At 32.1% G+C, this 18151-nt stretch overlaps 1 protein-coding gene across 3 annotated transcripts in view; it reads left to right on the plus strand.

Moving 5' to 3' along the window:
- OXR1 (oxidation resistance 1) overlaps positions 1-18151 on the plus strand; it is a 433201-nt gene that overhangs the window by 369691 nt on the left and 45359 nt on the right. For all 3 annotated transcript variants that reach the window (XM_034668471.1, XM_034668472.1, XM_034668473.1), the window contains 4 exons: positions 4423-4505; positions 8962-9069; positions 9993-10106; positions 16136-16288. In XM_034668471.1, coding sequence (XP_034524362.1) covers positions 4423-4505; positions 8962-9069; positions 9993-10106; positions 16136-16288 — 458 coding nt within the window. The remainder of the gene's footprint in view (positions 1-4422; positions 4506-8961; positions 9070-9992; positions 10107-16135; positions 16289-18151) is intronic.

The following is an 18151-nucleotide window of genomic DNA, read 5'->3' on the forward strand; positions in this document are numbered from 1 at the left end:
ATACTTTAATTCATAGATTTAAGCATAACTACAAACCTCTAGTGGAATCACTACAAATCCCACTAAAGATGAAAAAACTTAAAAGCAGTCAGAACAAATAGTTAATGATGTAGCAATAAAATTGACAGTTGATTTCCCAACAGAAACAGTAGAAAATAAAAAGCAGGGGGAAATATCTGCCAACCTAGAATTCTGTCCTCTATAAAAAGTGCTCAGAGTTGCAGTAAAAAGGGTAAATATGAGGGCAAAACAAAGTGAATGTTGACTATCTAGAAAAATAATGATTTATAGTGGTTTTTATATATATATATATATATATATATATATATATATATAATTAAAGTATCTAGTAACTGCCGATAAGTCTTCGCAGGTGCACACAGTTTTTAGTGTCCTTTCATTGTTTAGTAAGAAGATAAAAGTTATAGTTAATACTAGACTGTGATAAGTCAGTATTTCAGGCTGTAACCTCTGGGATGATCACCAACAGAATTGCTGAAGAATACATAACTTTAAATTAATGGGAGGAAAACACTAAAGTAGTAATCCAAAAGAAGGAAAGAAAGAGTAACACAACAGGCAGACAAATAGAAAATAGAACAAATAGACTAAAAGGTCTTACTTTAGGGACATATCTGAAGTGTAAGGTTGGAGTGCCTGACTGGCTCAGTCAGTAGAGAATGCAACTCTTGATCTCAGGGTTGTGAGTTCAAGTCCCATGTTTGGTGTAGAGATTACTTAAACTCTTAAAAAATAAAAAAAAAAAGAGGATAAAGAAGGATTGAAAGTAGAAAGCAAAAGTAAACACTGATGGAAGAATAACTGGTATAATATCAGACAAAGCAGACTTTAAGGCAAAAAGTATTCTGAGAAAAGATTCAATTTACCAGGAAGATAAAATAATTCCTAATTTATATGAACCTAGTGTCATGGTCTCAAAATACAGAAAACAAAGCAGAGAAATTCATAAGGGACCATATATAGCCCATAATTATAGTGGGATATTTTAACAACCTGTATTAATAATTTACAGAATAAGCATACAAAAGCAAATCAATATGAATATAGAAAATTTGAAAACACAATTGTCAAACTTGACCTTATTGATATGGAGATAGATTTTATGTATGTATGAAACACACACATATAACACTTCCCTACAGTACAGAATGCACATTTTTTTCAAGTACATATGGAATATTTACTAAATTTCCTTGTAATTATAAAGCAAATTTCAATAAATTTCCAAGGTTTGAACTTTATTTTCTTTCATCATGGTGCAATTACTCTAGAAATCAGTAACCAAAAGATAAATTTTAGAAACTGTCATATGTTGGCAAATGAAGCAATATTCTCTAAAAAGTAAAAGAAGAAATCAGAGTAGAAGTTATAAAATATTTTGGACCAAATTCTTAAAACACAGAATATCGAACTTTGTAGGATTCATCTTAGAATGGGAGTTGATTGCTCTAGGTTACATGTAAGTGTCTGCTTTGGGTAATGATAGAGTGAAATCTAAGTCTCTTACTTTTTTCAATATATCAAGATAATTGTATCTTGGGGGAAGTTTTATATATTCATTTATCTATCTGAAATTTACTGAACACCTGCTGTATGCCACACATAATATAAGGTGCTGGATACATAGAAGGGCTTAACAGTATTGACGTTCTGCGACAGAGAATTCTTTGTTGTGAGGGCAACGTGGTGTACATTGTTTAACACACAGTGTTTAACAACATCGTGGTCTGTACCCACTAGATGCCAGGAACGTTTCCCCAGTTGCAATAACCAACAGTGTGCTTCAGTTTCTTAAATTGTAAAATGGAGATAATAATGGTCCCTACTTTATAGGGTTGAGGAATCAGATAAAGTAATAAATGTGAAGTACTTAGAACAGTGGCTGGCATATACTGAGCACTTGATAAATGTTTATTGATGGTTAAATAAATTACAAACATATATATATTTCTAAACTGTAATAACTTTTGTGGGAAGAAGAATAAGACCTCTCCTTTCCATACTCACTGTCTAGATTCTTTTATGCTAGTAACTGTCTTTAAAAAAGGTTACGATTACCCAATAAGAGACTGGGCTAGGTAGCACTCTAATCATTTTCAGAAAGTCTCAAATAATGTGATTATGTGATTGTATTTTCATACTAATAGAAGAGAATGATCAGTTTGTTTTCTTGTACTCTGGTAGTTATATTTATGAATAAATGTTTTAATATTTGTTAACCTTTAGAACTGTTTTTATAATAAACATTAAAATAATATATGATTCTAAATTATTAAAGTGGATACTTTCAATTTGTTTTAAAGTTTAAACTATAGAAAGCTGGTATATTGGTTTTCTTGCTCTGAACTGCATTCCATGGTGAACTCTTAAAAATGAGAGCAATTGCAAACTTCATTGTGATTAAATGTTTAGTGAACTCTTGGGATATTATGAAACACAAATTGAAAAACTTCAATTAGGCAAAGCAAATGAAGACTAATGGTTATTCCTAGAATCAGTTAAGGGTGGAGGATATATATTATTAGTTAAAAGTAATCTGTAATTGTACTTTGCATTGCTTAAGTTTAAACAGCAAAATGAGGATAGTGTTTTTGGCTCTCTCTGCTGTTTATGAAAGAGCAGAAACTACTACTTAAAACTTCTAAAATTTTTTAAATTTTAAATAGTTCAATGTTTTATCATAAAATCAAATTCAAATATATGCTATTCATTGGAGGAAAAATAGATTACAATAATCAAAAATAATACCCCTTTCCATAAGCATTATATCATTTTGTATTCCCACTGTAAATATAGGAGAATGCTGTTTTTTCTGTAGCCAAACAATATGTAGTCAGGCTTTTGAATTTTTACTAATCTGATAGGTGAGGAATGGTATCTCAGTGTAGTTCACATTTACATTTCCCAATTTTAGTTAGATTGAAAATATTTTTATATGTTTAAGGGCCATTTTTATATTTTCAAGGGCCATTTTTATATTTTCTTGTGAATTTGTCTTTGCCTATTTTTCTGAGTCTTTATCTTTTTTTCCCTTTTCAGTTTTTTAAGAATTCTGTAAATATTTAGGAAATAAAAGTGGGGGATGAATATATTTTTCATTGCCCCCAGGGGCGTTATGGTTGAACCGTAATTCTTTGTCTGCTTTTCTTTATGGAAAATTAATGACAATTCATGAGAATTCTGATGGTTCTAGGTGCAGTTTAAGCTGTTGTGTCAGAACATTAGTTCATTCAGACTGGATGCTTGCCATGTCAGGCCCTTTGTTAGGCACTGAGGAGGCATTGTGGAACAAAGCAAGCACCCTATTTTGTAGGCTACCATTTAGCAGAAGGGATTAAAAAGAGATAGAAATTTAAAACTGAGCCAGATGCTCTGTGATTAATAACAAAAACTTGGATTACCTTAGGTGATCACGAAGGTTTTAGGAGAGCTTTTTTAAGCAGTGAAACTGACTTTTTTGGTATTCAGACTTAAATTTTTATTATTAATGCTTTGTTAAAACTGCTTACCCAACTGAGCTAATTAGGTACATATAAACAAACTCTAGTATGATCAGAATTCAATTAAGATTGGGTAGAGAGAGAACAAATGAAAGTTATTTGGGGTTGGGGAGAACTAATTTCTTTGAGAACTATCATTTTAATCTTGTAGAGTATTGAGGGTGAATATGGCATTTTGCCATTCACTATCTCTTTCAGTTTTGAGTTTTTTTGTTTTTTAGAGATTGATTTTAATCATTTTAAATTATTTAGATAGGAGTGGTATTTATCAATTCAGTGTAATGGTTGTTACATGAAGTATAGATGAGAAGATTAGGACTAATGCAAAATTTAAAGTGAAACAGATACCATAATCTCAGTGATAATGACATGTTCAAGTAAAATGTCTTGATAAGGAAGTGAAAAATACTTAGTACTTTATCTGAAATGAAATGCACTAAAGTATGTTTATATATGAAAGCATATCTTAACTTACTTTATGGTATATAAGCAAGGAATTTAATAATTTAAAATAATTCCATAGAGAAGACTCCATCTTTATGATTGTAGAAGTGGAATTATTTTTTCCTGTGAGGACTAATGTTACATTTTTCAAACTTGGTTTGGTTAATAATAATAATAATAATATATCCTCAAATATATAGTTAATTGTAATCAAGTTAGATAGATTGAAAGAAATGGTCCCTAATTCAGTTTTTAATAAAACTTAATAATCCTTTTGCTGACAGTTGCTTATGTTTTGAGTTGACTTCCAGTTATTGTAGTGTCTTATACTGGTCAGTTCCTCAAGCAAGCAAGAAGGTACATATCCTTTTTCAACACTGAGCTCTAGTTAGCAGTCCTTGACATTGCTCTGAAAGGAAAATGAATTTAATAGGAGTTTTACCTCATTTTCTTTCAGACACCGGCCAAAAGAAGACCTTAGACAAGAAAGATGGGAGACGAATGTCCTTTCAGAAACCTAAAGGAACTATTGAGTATACAGTAAGTTATTTGCTTTTGAAAAAGCTGATCTTTCTTCGCAAGAGTGTTACTTAAGACATTCTTTGTTTATACTATAATAAATAAGACAAAGATTGTGAATTGCCTTATTTCAAAAATACTTGCCTTTCAATAACTGTTTTATTAATAATAACTTAAGTTCTTAATTGTATTCTAAGTTTTATTTTTCCTTAAAGAGAAATTTATTAAGTGTGATACAAGATAGTTATCCCAGCAAGTTTAATTTGATGCAGATCGTAATTTATGGGGAGTTAAAATTCCTGTGTTGTAATAATTTTTATTAGATTTAGGCTTTTAGGAAAATATTTAGTCTTTTAGAAATGTGATCTTCATTATGTTCCCAGCAGTGTTAAGGATAATGAAAATGGCAGATAGAACACTTAAAAGATGAATTGACATTTATCTTCCAGAATAACCTCTCACACCATGATTATTTGCAGTGATTGATGGCTAATTTTTTTGAGCTTTGAAATGGAACTTTTTTATGTTTTTCAAATGACCTTCAAATCTCTCGGGAGGTCAACTTTTTGCATTTCTGGTTACTATGGAAAACTGAAGTGAGAAATCCACTTTCTTCTGTGGTGTAATGCTTATCTGACTATATATAAATATTGTTTATTTACATGTTAACAAAGTTATGAACATTTATTTAACTGACCTTAATTTTGTGTTATTATTTTGTGTTTTTCTAATATGTAACAACTGTATTAAGAAGCAAATAGTTTTAAACAGTCTCTGAGTTTGTGTCATCATGAAACCTTCCAGTCTTGGTTTGATTTTGATTATTTTCTGTGTATCCTTAAAATTGAAAAAATTATCAAAAACTTGGTTTACACCTTTTTTCTATATATTGAATAATTGATAATTTGAGATTTTAAGTATTTTTTAAAAAGGTTGGGAACCAGATATTTAAGGTAGGATTATTTTTACCATCAAAAGAATCTTTTCTTAAAGTATATTATAAGCTTAAATTGAGTGTGCTTGTACCTTCTCTGCATGATAGAGAAATTGAAAAAATAAGCTCAAACAGTAAAATAATGGGTCATGTAATTTGATATATTCATTAGTGTTTATTCAGCCATAAGATTATAGGCATGAGGCATAAGATGTTATCTACACGTGTAATCATGTGATTGTGAAGAATTGTAAAAGTTTAGTTCATTTTGAATTTAGGAGTTGACCATTCTTATAATTCATAAAACTTGTGTTATCTATAACAAAATTAAATTAAGAGCCGTTATTTTTATGGGGGATAATTGAAACTTGAAATTACATTTTTCCTTAATGTTATAAATGACCTTTTGGAAAAATCAAGTATTAATCAGAAAAGTTATAAAACATCCTCTTCCTGGTTTTTGTTTAGACTTTTACCCCCCTATTTTTAAATTATTTATTCCCTATGCCAAATCCTAGAAGAAAGAAGTGTATTTCTGGAACTGAGTAAGATTTTATAGTCTTATATTCTATTCTTATTATAGCTTTATAAAATTTTCATATAACATCTTTATATAAAATATTTATATAACATGATTTTTATATTTAGGAAAAAATATATTTCCTCTATATTTCTCTTAAAACTTTTGGTATCATAATGTACTCTCAGAATTTGTTCTGAAATATTTATGATCTAGCTTAAATACATTTTGTACCACCTAAATATAGTATAAATCAATCATTGTATTTACATAGCTTTAAAATTAAAATCATATATATGTGTGTATATATGTATGTATATAAACACACATACATAGTGTTTTTAATTATGAGATCACTTTCAGTAGGAATCAAAAGTAGACCTTGAAAATGATATACATTATCATTTTCTTCCTAGTTAACTTAATATTTATATACCTTTCTAATGGAATAGCCTTTTCTAAGGGCCCTAATGATTTTCTAATTATCAAACCCAAGGGCCTTTCCTTTGTTTGCTTTTTGCTCATTGTTCCTTCTTTCTGGTTTTACTTTTCTTCTTCCCAACAGTTGTTATCAGTGAGGATCTGAGAATGGATAATCAGGCAATGTCTGAAAGCCTTCACTGCACCCTCATTCCTGGTAGTTGACCTGTCTACAGACCATCGGGTTGACTGTTATTTTCTGACAGTGCTTTCAGTATTGTAATCCATTGTCTTACGTCCCTCTTTTTCCTTTTTATTTTTATTCATTTCTAGGCAGTCTTCCCAAGATTGTTTTAGGAGTTTTCCCTTTTTTCTTTCCAGTTCTGCAGTGCCACTGTGATAAGTCCTGATTCAGACAAATTTTTACTTATTGTGTTTCTTCAGTCTGAGCAGTTTGTCATTCATAGTTCTGGAAAATTATCACCCATCGTTTCTTTGAGTATATCTCCTGTTTTCCCTCTATTTGTTCTTGAAACTAATTGGACTACATTTTGCCATCATTATGCTTCATTGCCTGGTATTCTTGTTGTCAATTTTACTTTATCTTCCATCTCTTTTACTGGCTGTTCTACTCTTCTTGATTCCAAATGTAAGTGGTCCCTTGTTTCTTTTCACTTTTCCATTTATATTCTATTACTTCGAGATCTTAAGAACTTTACTATATAAACTATGTGGAGTGAGACTCCAATTTTTTTCTATTCCTACCTCTAGATGCTTGTATTTCCTACTTTCATTTGATACTTAACAAATTGTAGCAAACTTCTTACCAATTTCTCCATCCTTGTCCAATGCTTGATTTTCTAATTTTCATTTCCCTTCAATCTGTTGTTCATCCAGATTGGAATTTGGGGATTCAGCATCAGATCTCTCAGCATCAATTGCTTATTACCATTTGCTCCCCTGACCTGCTGCTACTACTACTACCATCGTCACAACCTCATTCATTCCATGAGTGCTTTCTCGAGTCTTATTTGGAACCTTATATACCTTAAATCTCTTTTTACATTTCTATTACTTTTAACCTCATTTACTGCAGTGGTGTTAAGTTGGTTTTTCTGCATCTGTTCTCTTGTCTCAATCCTAGACCTGTTGTCACTCAGGCCGTATAACTTCCTTGCTTTATAACTATTGGTGTCTTTTATTACTTTCATAACCCCATTAAATAGGATCATTGTGAGGATAGAATGTGAGATGATATGCAAGTATTTTGTAAACGTGCAAAATAAAATTTACTTACAGAGAGCTTCTACATATATTATCTCAACAGGGTAAGTGATAGATCATCTCATTACATAGATGAGAAAGTTTGCATAAAAGGAAGGAAACAAAACTACTCAATTATTATCCCATGTATTTGTCACAAATTTGGTTTTATATAACCCTTAAAGGAAAACTATGTATTTATTGTTTTTTTTTGCATTATATACATTTCTATTTTTCCTGACTTTCAAAGTCTTTTACAGCCTAATTCTAAATGCCTTTTCAGTCTCATCCTTTTTGAGAATTAACTCTAGTTACTCACCTTCCTAAAATGCTAAACTCATTAGTGTACTCTGGGTGGTTTGGGAGGAAGAAATAGTATCACACAAAAAGTGCTTTATACTTTTCTGTCTCCTAACATGTCAGTCCTATGCTCTTCACTTTGAATGTTCTTTCCCTTCTCTCTACTTCTCAAATTCCTATTCCTTCTTCAAAATCTAGCTGTTAAATCTTTTTGATACCATCTTTCCTGGACAATTTGGAGCAAATGTGGTATACTATCCATACTCGGAACTTCTGTGTTATATTTGTTGTTTTATTTAAATTGCTCTTCATCTCATAAAGCTTTATTTGTATTTCTTATTTTCCAACTAGATTGTAAATCCCTTGTGCACTAAAACTACTTAATTGTACTTAATTTTATCCTATACCGCTGTCATAACGCCTTATGCGTAGAGAATCCCAAAGGATATATTGACTGATCAAGTGAGTTTTTCTTCAGGGTAATTGGCAAAATCCCATGATTTAAGATTTCTATAAATACGATCATTAAAGGATATTAATGATTTAGAAACATTGCTGAATTTTGGTTCAAATATGTTTTCTAATTTATGTACTTAAATGATAAGATGTATACGTAAAGATAGTTAGAAATAGCATTTTCATTTTGATACAGGTGTACTTTGCTAAAATAAAATTTGTATGTTTCTAGGTTCCATATATTTTAGAAACTATTCAAAGGAATAATATATTTTAGAGCCTTTGTAAAATAAAAATCATTTGTGTTTTGCAAATTATATTTTGTATTTGGAAATTACTTGAAGTAGAGGCCCGCATATAATTGTGATATACTATGATAAAGCATATACACTGTATCATAATAGGTTGAGGCCATTTGCTAACAAAGCACAAAATTTCTCAAGTTAACCTATATCTAAAGATGGAAAATACCACTTGTGCATCAAATGTGAGATTGGTCCACAAACATCTTAATAATATTAAACCTCATAATTTACTTTTTCTGTTTTAACAGATTCAAATAATTTATTTTTTCTTTCATACAGGTTGAATCAAGGGATTCTTTGAATAGTATAGCCCTGAAATTTGATACAACGCCCAACGAACTTGTTCAATTAAATAAGTTATTCTCCCGAGCAGTTGTTACTGGACAGGTATCTTTTTTTAATGCATTGGTGTTTAGAAGCATTCGGTAGTAAGACAGAAAATACCCACTGCAGTATTGTTAATAATATAGAAAATTTGGGAGTAATTTTATGCATGCTTTGAACAAATCATATTGGCTCTAGGAGAGAAAATGGTCACATATCTATACTAATTTTTCTTGGTAATTGAAAATTACTAATATTGAAAATAGTTGTGAATTATCTGTTTAAATGTAATTTTAAAGAGCTTATTGCAATATTCAAACCAATACATGTACATGGTAAAAAAATTCAAAATTATCCCATTTCAGACTTCAGTTTCCTTTTCCAGAAGCAACCCCGTTTACAGTTTGTATCCTCTTCCAGAAATATTTTAGCCTTTCCTTTTTTTTATATTTAACTTTGATTGTTAGAAAATGTTTAAGTATGGCTTGACCTCAAACTTTTTCATGTGTAGGTAGTATTGCACTATGTTGAAGTATTAACAAAGCACTAAGCTTTAGACTGTTTTAACTGTTTGTTATTATAAACATTGCTGTCCGGAACACTCTTTTACATCTCTCTCTCTTTTTTATATGCAGGCATTTCTGTAAAGTCCTAGAAGTAAAATTGCTGAGTTAAATGATAACGTGCATTTTAAATTTTGCCAGCTATTACCAAATTGTCCTCTAAGAGGAACACCCACAGTACATGAGAATTATTCTTTCCTCACCCTATCTTTGACAGTATTTATTATCAAACTTGTCTCAATTGAATTTAAATCAATCTTGTTTTACTGTTAAAATTATTATGGTAATAAATATTCTTTTAATTCGAAGATTTTTATATTTTCTATTAGTGAAGATCATTGTTAATGGTACTTGCTTATAGAACACCATTCAATTATTAATATTTCAGTTTGACTGAATCTTTATGTGAATGCTTTCTTGCAGGTTTTATATGTTCCTGATCCTGAATATGTCTCCAGTGTTGAGAGCTCTCCATCTCTAAGTCCTATAAGTCCTCTGTCACCAACATCTTCTGAGGCTGAATTTGATAAGGCCACTGTAAGTGTTCCTGCTTTTCAAAGATAGCTATGAAGAAATTTCACTGTAAATGTATATATCATCATGGTTTATCCTGCTTTGGCTATGGTTAAGATAAAATTTTCCCTTTTTATTTTGCTACATAAATTTATAAATGTCTGTTTTTAAGGGAACATTCTTATTAAACCAGACAGCTTAAATTAACTCTTGTTACTGGTGGTGGTCCAGATATTCACCAGCTCTCTCTTATAAATACCATACAATAAGTAAGGAAGGAGTTTTACCCAATAAGCATGACAGTAACACAATAGGACGTCCATGTCCTGTTTAACTTTTATTTCAGTTTTTTTAAAGATTTTATTTATTTGAAAAAGAGAAAGAGCACACAACCAGGGGGGAGGGGCAGAGGGAGAAGCTGACTATAGGAGAAGCTCACCAGGGAGTCCAATGCGATGCGGGACTCGATCCCAGGACCCTGGGATCTTGACCTGAGCCGAAGGCAGTTGCTTAGCCGACTGAGCCACCCAGGTGCCCCTGATACACTGCCTTTTAAAAAAAACTTATCATCTTAATCATTCTTCCAAGTATTCTGAGTAATTAACAGTGAATTAATTTACCTAGCATTTTTAAGGAATGTTCCAAATAAGTTATGTTTTATAAATGAATGTTAAAGAACCAAACTGTATTTAATAATTTTGATTAAGATCTCTCTTAAAGGAATTTTTGCCTTTGTTATGTAAATTAATACTAATCATAATTTCCCATTTTTTTTATGACCTAATGATTATGTTTACATATACAAGGCTATTCCTCTATTACATGGCTAGATTCCTGTGGGAGAGTCTTCTGTGCTGCCTTGCCTATTTTAGCAGGCATCCTTTTTTTTCTGCCCCAATTTGCATTCAAAGTTTGAGATACCGAATGACCTATGGGTAACAAAACATGAATCATTAATATTAATTTGCCTATAAATTATTAGACATTAGTAGTTTCTAAGCTCTAATATTAAACTAGTTTCACTTCTTTCATGGAGTAAAGTACATGATATACTGATAACTATTTTTCTTCTTGCCCGGGGACTTTTAATGTGTGTTTGGGTGTGTTTGTGTGTGAGACAGTGAGAGAAGTGGGGTCATTTTCAATATTTATTTGTTGGATATCTTATTTGTATAAATATATCAGCACTGTACTTTAGAATGCAGTCACATGAAAGAAATATATTACATTTTTCACCATTGATGAGGGCAGAAGTCAGGTTCTGATGAGTAGGTATTGCTGGACCAAATGATGTAAGAATACCTTTTTGAACGTGGCCTTGCCATTTTCCCATAACACTTACAAATTGTTACACTCATAAGCACGGCAACAACAAAGGAAAGCAATGTAGCCTTAGGTTAATTTACCTTCTTTTTCAAACCCTAAAGCAGAATTGTGAAAACTTGACTGTAGCATCCTACGTGACTAAAACGCTGTGGGGTCCTTTTCTGTCTCTCATCTTTAACCCAAATCTTACCAACTAGCTTTCTTGAAAGGGGTAAGATCAAAAAGAAGAGAACACTAAAGCTCAAGGGAGCAACAAAGCCAGGCCTTCTCCAATGTAACAGTGCTCTCTTCCTCACTTTTGCCATGTTAGTGGAAGAGAGGGAAAGAATAATAAAGCCATATGAATGACCTTTTAATCTGTTGTGACTCAGCTGCTGTCAGAGATGCCCAGAAAGTATCCTCTAATTTGACTGGTCATATGAATAAGTTTTTTCTCCCTAAGATGGATCCAGGAAGGAGTTAAAAAACACTGACTTCATGAAGTTTTCCCTTTCCCTAGGTGATAGTCATCACCTGCTGATTATAGACAGTAGTTAGAAATAATTCTTTTGAACAGTAATTTTTATAGACTTTAGTTGTATTTTGTTTTTTACCTAAAAATACATTCATTACTAGATTCACAAGATAAAATATTCCTCTATAGCTTTCTACATATCTCTGGTGTTTATATCTCCATGTGTAATTATTGAATTTAGGTCTCCCATTCTAAGTCCCTTAGAAACAAGGATCTCATGTTTGTATTACAGTAATTAAAATGTTTATTAGTGTTATCACTTGTTTTTCCAGAAATTGTCAGAGTTTATATTTCTAATAATCACCCAGAGGTTTCTTTGATGTTCAGCGTTGTAGTGGCTTACCATGGAGGCTAAAATATTATGTTCCTGGCTTTGTTAGCATAAAGGATCCCAGTGGTTTTTTTGAATAATTTTTTCCACATAAAAATATTATCTTTGAGAATTTCCAGGATCAAATAGTTTTTACCCAATTTTTTCTTCACATATTGATGAAGAAGCATAGAAGGAGGTAGAACCAACATAAGGGTAAATATAAATAATAAACAGATAAAATGTATCATGTGTCAGGTACAATTCTAAGTACTTTAAAAGTATTGTCATTTATTCCTAACCTCAAACTTAGGAGATATAGCACTTGGCCTGGCTCTTTTTGTTTTCTCCTCTAGACCCATTCTATACCCTCGTTTGGGCTTTAGACGACCATCAGTGGGCTCCCTTGACCTTTTGCTTCTCTTTGTTATGGTCTTTCAAGTGCATTGGCAGAAGATGAGAGGAAGGGAGCAAGAGGGAGGCATATTTATTCTCTTAGCTCCCTCCCTACAAGGTTACTTCGGAGTGGCTGCATTCTTCAACCTCTCATCTTATCAGACACCGAGCCCTCTGTCTCTGCTATCTGTTTCTCCCCTTTGGGCCTATAGGTGATAAGGACACCTCTGTTGTTTGCCCTGGATTTTTGTATACACTGCATAATATCTTTGTAAATAGTTCCATTTTTAAACTCTTTAAATTAACTCAAGTTGATGTGTCATCAGTTTCTTCCAGTACCTGACCAGTAACAGTGTTTATTTTACATATAAGGAAACTGAGGGAGAGAGATTAAGTAATTTGTGTCTAAGTTCCTTCAGTTAAGCTGAGTTAGGATTCCAACCCAGGTAGTCTGGTCCAGAGCCCATGTTCTTTATTACCACTTTATAGCTGGAAAAGTCATAATGTATGATATTTAATTATATTGTACAAAAAATGATGACCATAAGTCAACCTTTTTGCTTCATTTGTTGTAGTGATGCTTTTACTTTTGCACATTTGAACATTTGGGGCAATGACTGAGGCTCATTAGATAAATATTTATACTTCTATATTTTTAAGGACCTTTCTGTCCCTAGTGGCTAAAAGAATTGCACAAAGAAACCTCAGCACTCAGGAGCTTCAAAATCACTGCATTAAGAATCAGAATCTATAAATAGCAATCAAACCAGCTACATAGAGATACTGATACTTTGAGTAGTATACATATATGTAAGTTATAATGAGATTGAATTACAATTCCTCTGAACGTTGCTTTTTTTTTTTTTAAGAAATGTACTCTTATGTGCTTATATGCTATACTTTGAGCATTTACGAAGCTAACCTCATGTATTCTTTTTAATAGGATTACACTGACAAATCGGGATTGCTATAGATACTGAATTGTAGAATTTGAGACTTTGAGGGAACCTAAGCGATCATGTTGTTCAATGAGGTATATCTTCATATAAGGAAAGCATTTGACNGGATTACACTGACAAATCGGGATTGCTATAGATACTGAATTGTAGAATTTGAGACTTTGAGGGAACCTAAGCAATCATGTTGTTCAATGAGGTATATCTTCATATAAGGAAAGCATTTGACTGTTTCTTGATAGAGTTTTTGTGAATGATTAGGTTACATAGTAGGTAATGTTGTCAATTGGCAGTAAGTGAACGGTCATAAACAAAATTTGTTGATAGCTTTGTGCCATCTTGCAGAGGGCCTTCCAGTGGCTCTGGAATTGGCTTTTATTCCCTTCGCATGTTTATCAATTGTTTAGAAAAATATTTGAAAAGGAAGGTGTAAGCATTGCAGTGAAGCTCACTAGTTCAAGTGTTGATACCATGGCTTCTTTGTATCAGCTTCATCTTACTCATGGCGCAAGTTACTGAACTCGGCTAACCATAGGTATCCTTTAAAATTAAGATAATAATGTATATACCTAATATGAATGATTTGAAGATTAAATGAAATGGTTCATATAATACTTAAATATAACAAATATTCACAAATGTCCATAAATATTATAGTTACTAATCTCTCTTTTTAAATGATCTGTGCTGAATGAATTTATGTATCATACAAAACGCAGGTATAGTAATTACCAGAGACAACAGGATGTGTATAGTTACTAGTTTGTATCATAAAATGACAAGATTGAGAACTTTGTTAATAGATATTAATGACTGAACAGCGTCACACATGTGTTAAAATCTAATTCCATTTAGGTTTTTTAAAAAATATGATCATAGCATATTAAATACAGTTATTTTGCAGTATTCTGTACTGATCTTCCTTCAAAAAATATCTGTTGGGTATCTATTTAGAGAGAGATAATGATATTTAGAAAAGAAGTCTAAAATTTTGTCCTCCTATAGACTTAAGGAGTTAGATCTGTTTATTGAAATAGAAAAAGTTATATTAAAATTTGAAAGTGCTTCTCAAGTATCTCAAAGTCTTTGAGATTGAAGAGGAGGTGTTCTTGTTTATTATTTCAAAAGGCCAAGTCAGAACTATAGGGTATTTGTCACAAAGTGCCAGATTTCAGCTCAAAGCTCTAAAGAACCTTGGTACCATGAAAACTATTCTATAAGGCACTGTTCATTTACTCAGGAGGTATTAGAGGCCTCTGGAGGTATTTAAGACAAAGATAAAGGACATTTGTCTAGCCTTCCTACATTATATAGAATTTTGAACTTTGGGGGGACCCATGAGTGTTAAGGGGTCTGTGAACTTGGATATAAACAATTTTAAGTGAAATATAATGAGATATATTTTTTTAATTAAGAATATAAACAAACTACAGAGTAGCATGATGCATACCTGTGGCTTTGTCCCCAATAGAACTCACAGATATTTTCAAATCATTTTAGAGGTGTAGGTGTCAAAAATACTGTTTATAGCCATATAGTTCAAAATTATAATTATCAGTCAACACTAGATTTTATTATTTCATGTTTAATAAAGAATAGATGTATCAACTATATATATAACTATTGTGAATATGAATTAATTATAACTAGTTCTTAAATGTTTTGATAATTGTGTTTCATTATAATTGTTTTTCTTTGTAATCCTATATTTTAAGTATTCAAAAAACATTCTGAGAAGGACGTCCTTAGGCTTCACTAATAGAATGATCCATGGCATTAAAAAAAGTCAAGAATCTATGATCTAACCAATTAATACTTTGTACAGTGGTTTTGATAAACTCTTTGTAGCTTAATATTTTAAATGGCTCTCCAGTGAATGGGTTTAGCTGAATTCCTAAGTATCAAAGACAAGCATTCCATCTTTTCTCTGCTCCCAACACCTGAGGGATATATTAAATAGTCTTTTCAGAAGCAACTGAGTGTGTGTGTGTGTGTGTGTGTGTGTGTGTGTGTGTGTGTGTGTTTGGTGTACAGGTACAAGAGATGTCGTTTTCAACATTTTCCATATGATTCATAAATATATATCCCATTAATAAATCATTGAAAATATAGGTTTAAGCTCTATTAGAGATCTTTATTGAATGTGAACACAGTGCCATTCTTTCCTCTTTCTTTTTAACGTAAGAATATTTTGAGGGGCGCCTGGGTGGCTCAGTCGGGTAACCATCTGCCTTTGGCTCAGTTTGTGATCCTGGGATCCAGCCCCATGTCAGGCCCCCTGCTCAGTGGGGAGTCTGCTTCTCCCTTTTCCTCTCCCTCTCCCCTCCCCCCCTCATGCTTGCTCACTCTCTCTCTGTCTCTCTCTCAAATAAATAAAAATCTTAAAAAAAAAAATTTTTGAGCTGACCTCCAAGAATGTGATGGGAATTGGGGAAAGCTATTCATTTGGCTTTAATAATGTGCTAATTTAATTTTTATTTAGTTCTCTGAAGTGCCTTTANTTTTTTTTTTTTTTTTTTTTTTTTTTTTTTTTTTTTTTTTTTTTTTTAAGAATCCTGATGTAGTCCATCCGAAAGAAGCAACTCCCTTATCTACTTTTACTGGTATTCGACCTGCACGAGTTGTATCTTCAACTTCTGAGGAAGAAGAAGCATTTACTGAGAAATTTCTTAAAATTAATTGCAAATATATTACCAGTGGCAAGGTAATGAATAATACTTTAGAAAAAAAATTAGTCATGGTTTATTTATGACTGAAATGTGACAGTTTGGCATTTGCATTTTAAGTTATCAACTTTAGCAACTGCTTGAATATTTTAAGAAGATATTGGTGGAAATACTAGTTTAGGTTAGTATGGACTTTGCTTCTAGCTTAGAATCTGGTGGTCTTTTGCAGTTGTTAAAGGCAATGGGATATAAATTTACTGTGGTAAAGTAGAGCTGATTTACTATTGGTAGAATATTTCAAAAAGCTGTTAAAAAGTGACCACAGTTGGGCACTATTTTAAGTGATAACTTTCAAACTTGGTATAACACACAAAAGGATGATAACTACTATTTATTATTTACTATATGCCAGAAACTATATGACGTGTTTTAAGTATTTCATCAACTCAAATAATCCTATGAAGTTGGCAGTTCTATTCCTTCTTCACAGGGAAAAAAAAAAAAATACAAACCTCAGAAAAGGTTAATAAGTCCAAGGTTTCTCTGTCATGGCAAGAATTCACACCCAGTGTGAATGCATGTTTCATCTATCACACTTTGCTTCTAAACAAAGAACTTGTAGTGTGCAGATGTAGTATAGTAAAGTAATACAGAATTGGAGAATCAACTCCAGATATTGTTTAGAAAGTAACTATAGTATGTTACCAACTTAAGTCACACATGGTTTTCTTTTTTTTCTCAGAACTTTGAAGATGTTTCTTTCAGAACTCCAACGTTCTGACTTGCACTATTTCTGAAGTCTTCTACAATTTTTATATTTGGTGTTTTGTACATTTGTGTTTTTCTTTGGTTGCATTTAAGATAGTCTTCTCTTTTTTCTTCCTTCAAATTTTTATTTAAATTCTAGTTAGTCAACACACAGTGCAATATTGGTTTCAGGAGTAGAATTCAGTGTTTCATCGCTTATGTCCCAAAGGGTTCCCCTTTCTGTGCATCCTTCCCAACATCTGTTGTTTCTTGTGTTGTTAATTTTAGCCATTCTGACAGGTGTGAGATAATATCTCATTGCAGTTTTGATTTGTATTTCCCTGAAGATGAGTGATGTTGAGCATGTTTGCGTTTGTCTTTTGGCCATTTGTATGTCCTCTTTGGAGAAATGTCTGTTCATGTCTTCTGCCCGTTTCTTGATTGGATTATTCATTCTTTGGGTGTTGAGTTTGATAAGTTCTTTATAGATTTTGGATACTAACCCTTTATCATCAGATATATCATTTGCAAATATCTTCTCCCATTCTTCTCCCACTCTTTCTCTATGTTTTCTGCCATGTAGGTTGCCTTTTAGTTTTGTTGATTGTTTCCTTTGCTGTGCAGCTTTTTATCTTGATGAAGAAATAGTTCATTTTTGCTTTTGTTTCCCTTGTCTCCAGCGAAATGTCTAGTAAGAAGTTGCTAAAGGCAAGGTCAAAGAGTTTGCTGCGTTTGTTCTTCTCTAGGATTTTGATGGTTTCCTGTCTCACATTTGGATCTTTCATCGATTTTGAATTTATTTTTGTGTATGGTGTAAAAAAGTGGTCCAGTTTCATTCTTCTGCATGTTGTTTTCCAGTTTTCTGAACACCAGAGTTAAAGAGACTGTCTTTTTTCCATTGGGTATTCTTTCCTGCTTTGTTAAAGATAAGTTGATTGTAGAACTGTAGGTCCATTTCTGGGTTTTCTGTTCTGTTCCATTGATCTATGTGTCTGTTTTTGTGCCAGTACCATATTATCTTGATGACTATGACTTGGTGGTCATGTAGTGATGACTATCGCTTGAAGTCCAGAATTGTGATGCCTCCGCCTTTGCTTTTCTTTTTCAGGATTACGTTGACTATTCAGGGTCTTTTGTGATTCCATACAAAATAT

Source organism: Ailuropoda melanoleuca, chromosome 9, assembly GCF_002007445.2.
Source record: "Ailuropoda melanoleuca isolate Jingjing chromosome 9, ASM200744v2, whole genome shotgun sequence".
NCBI lineage: Eukaryota > Metazoa > Chordata > Mammalia > Carnivora > Ursidae > Ailuropoda > Ailuropoda melanoleuca.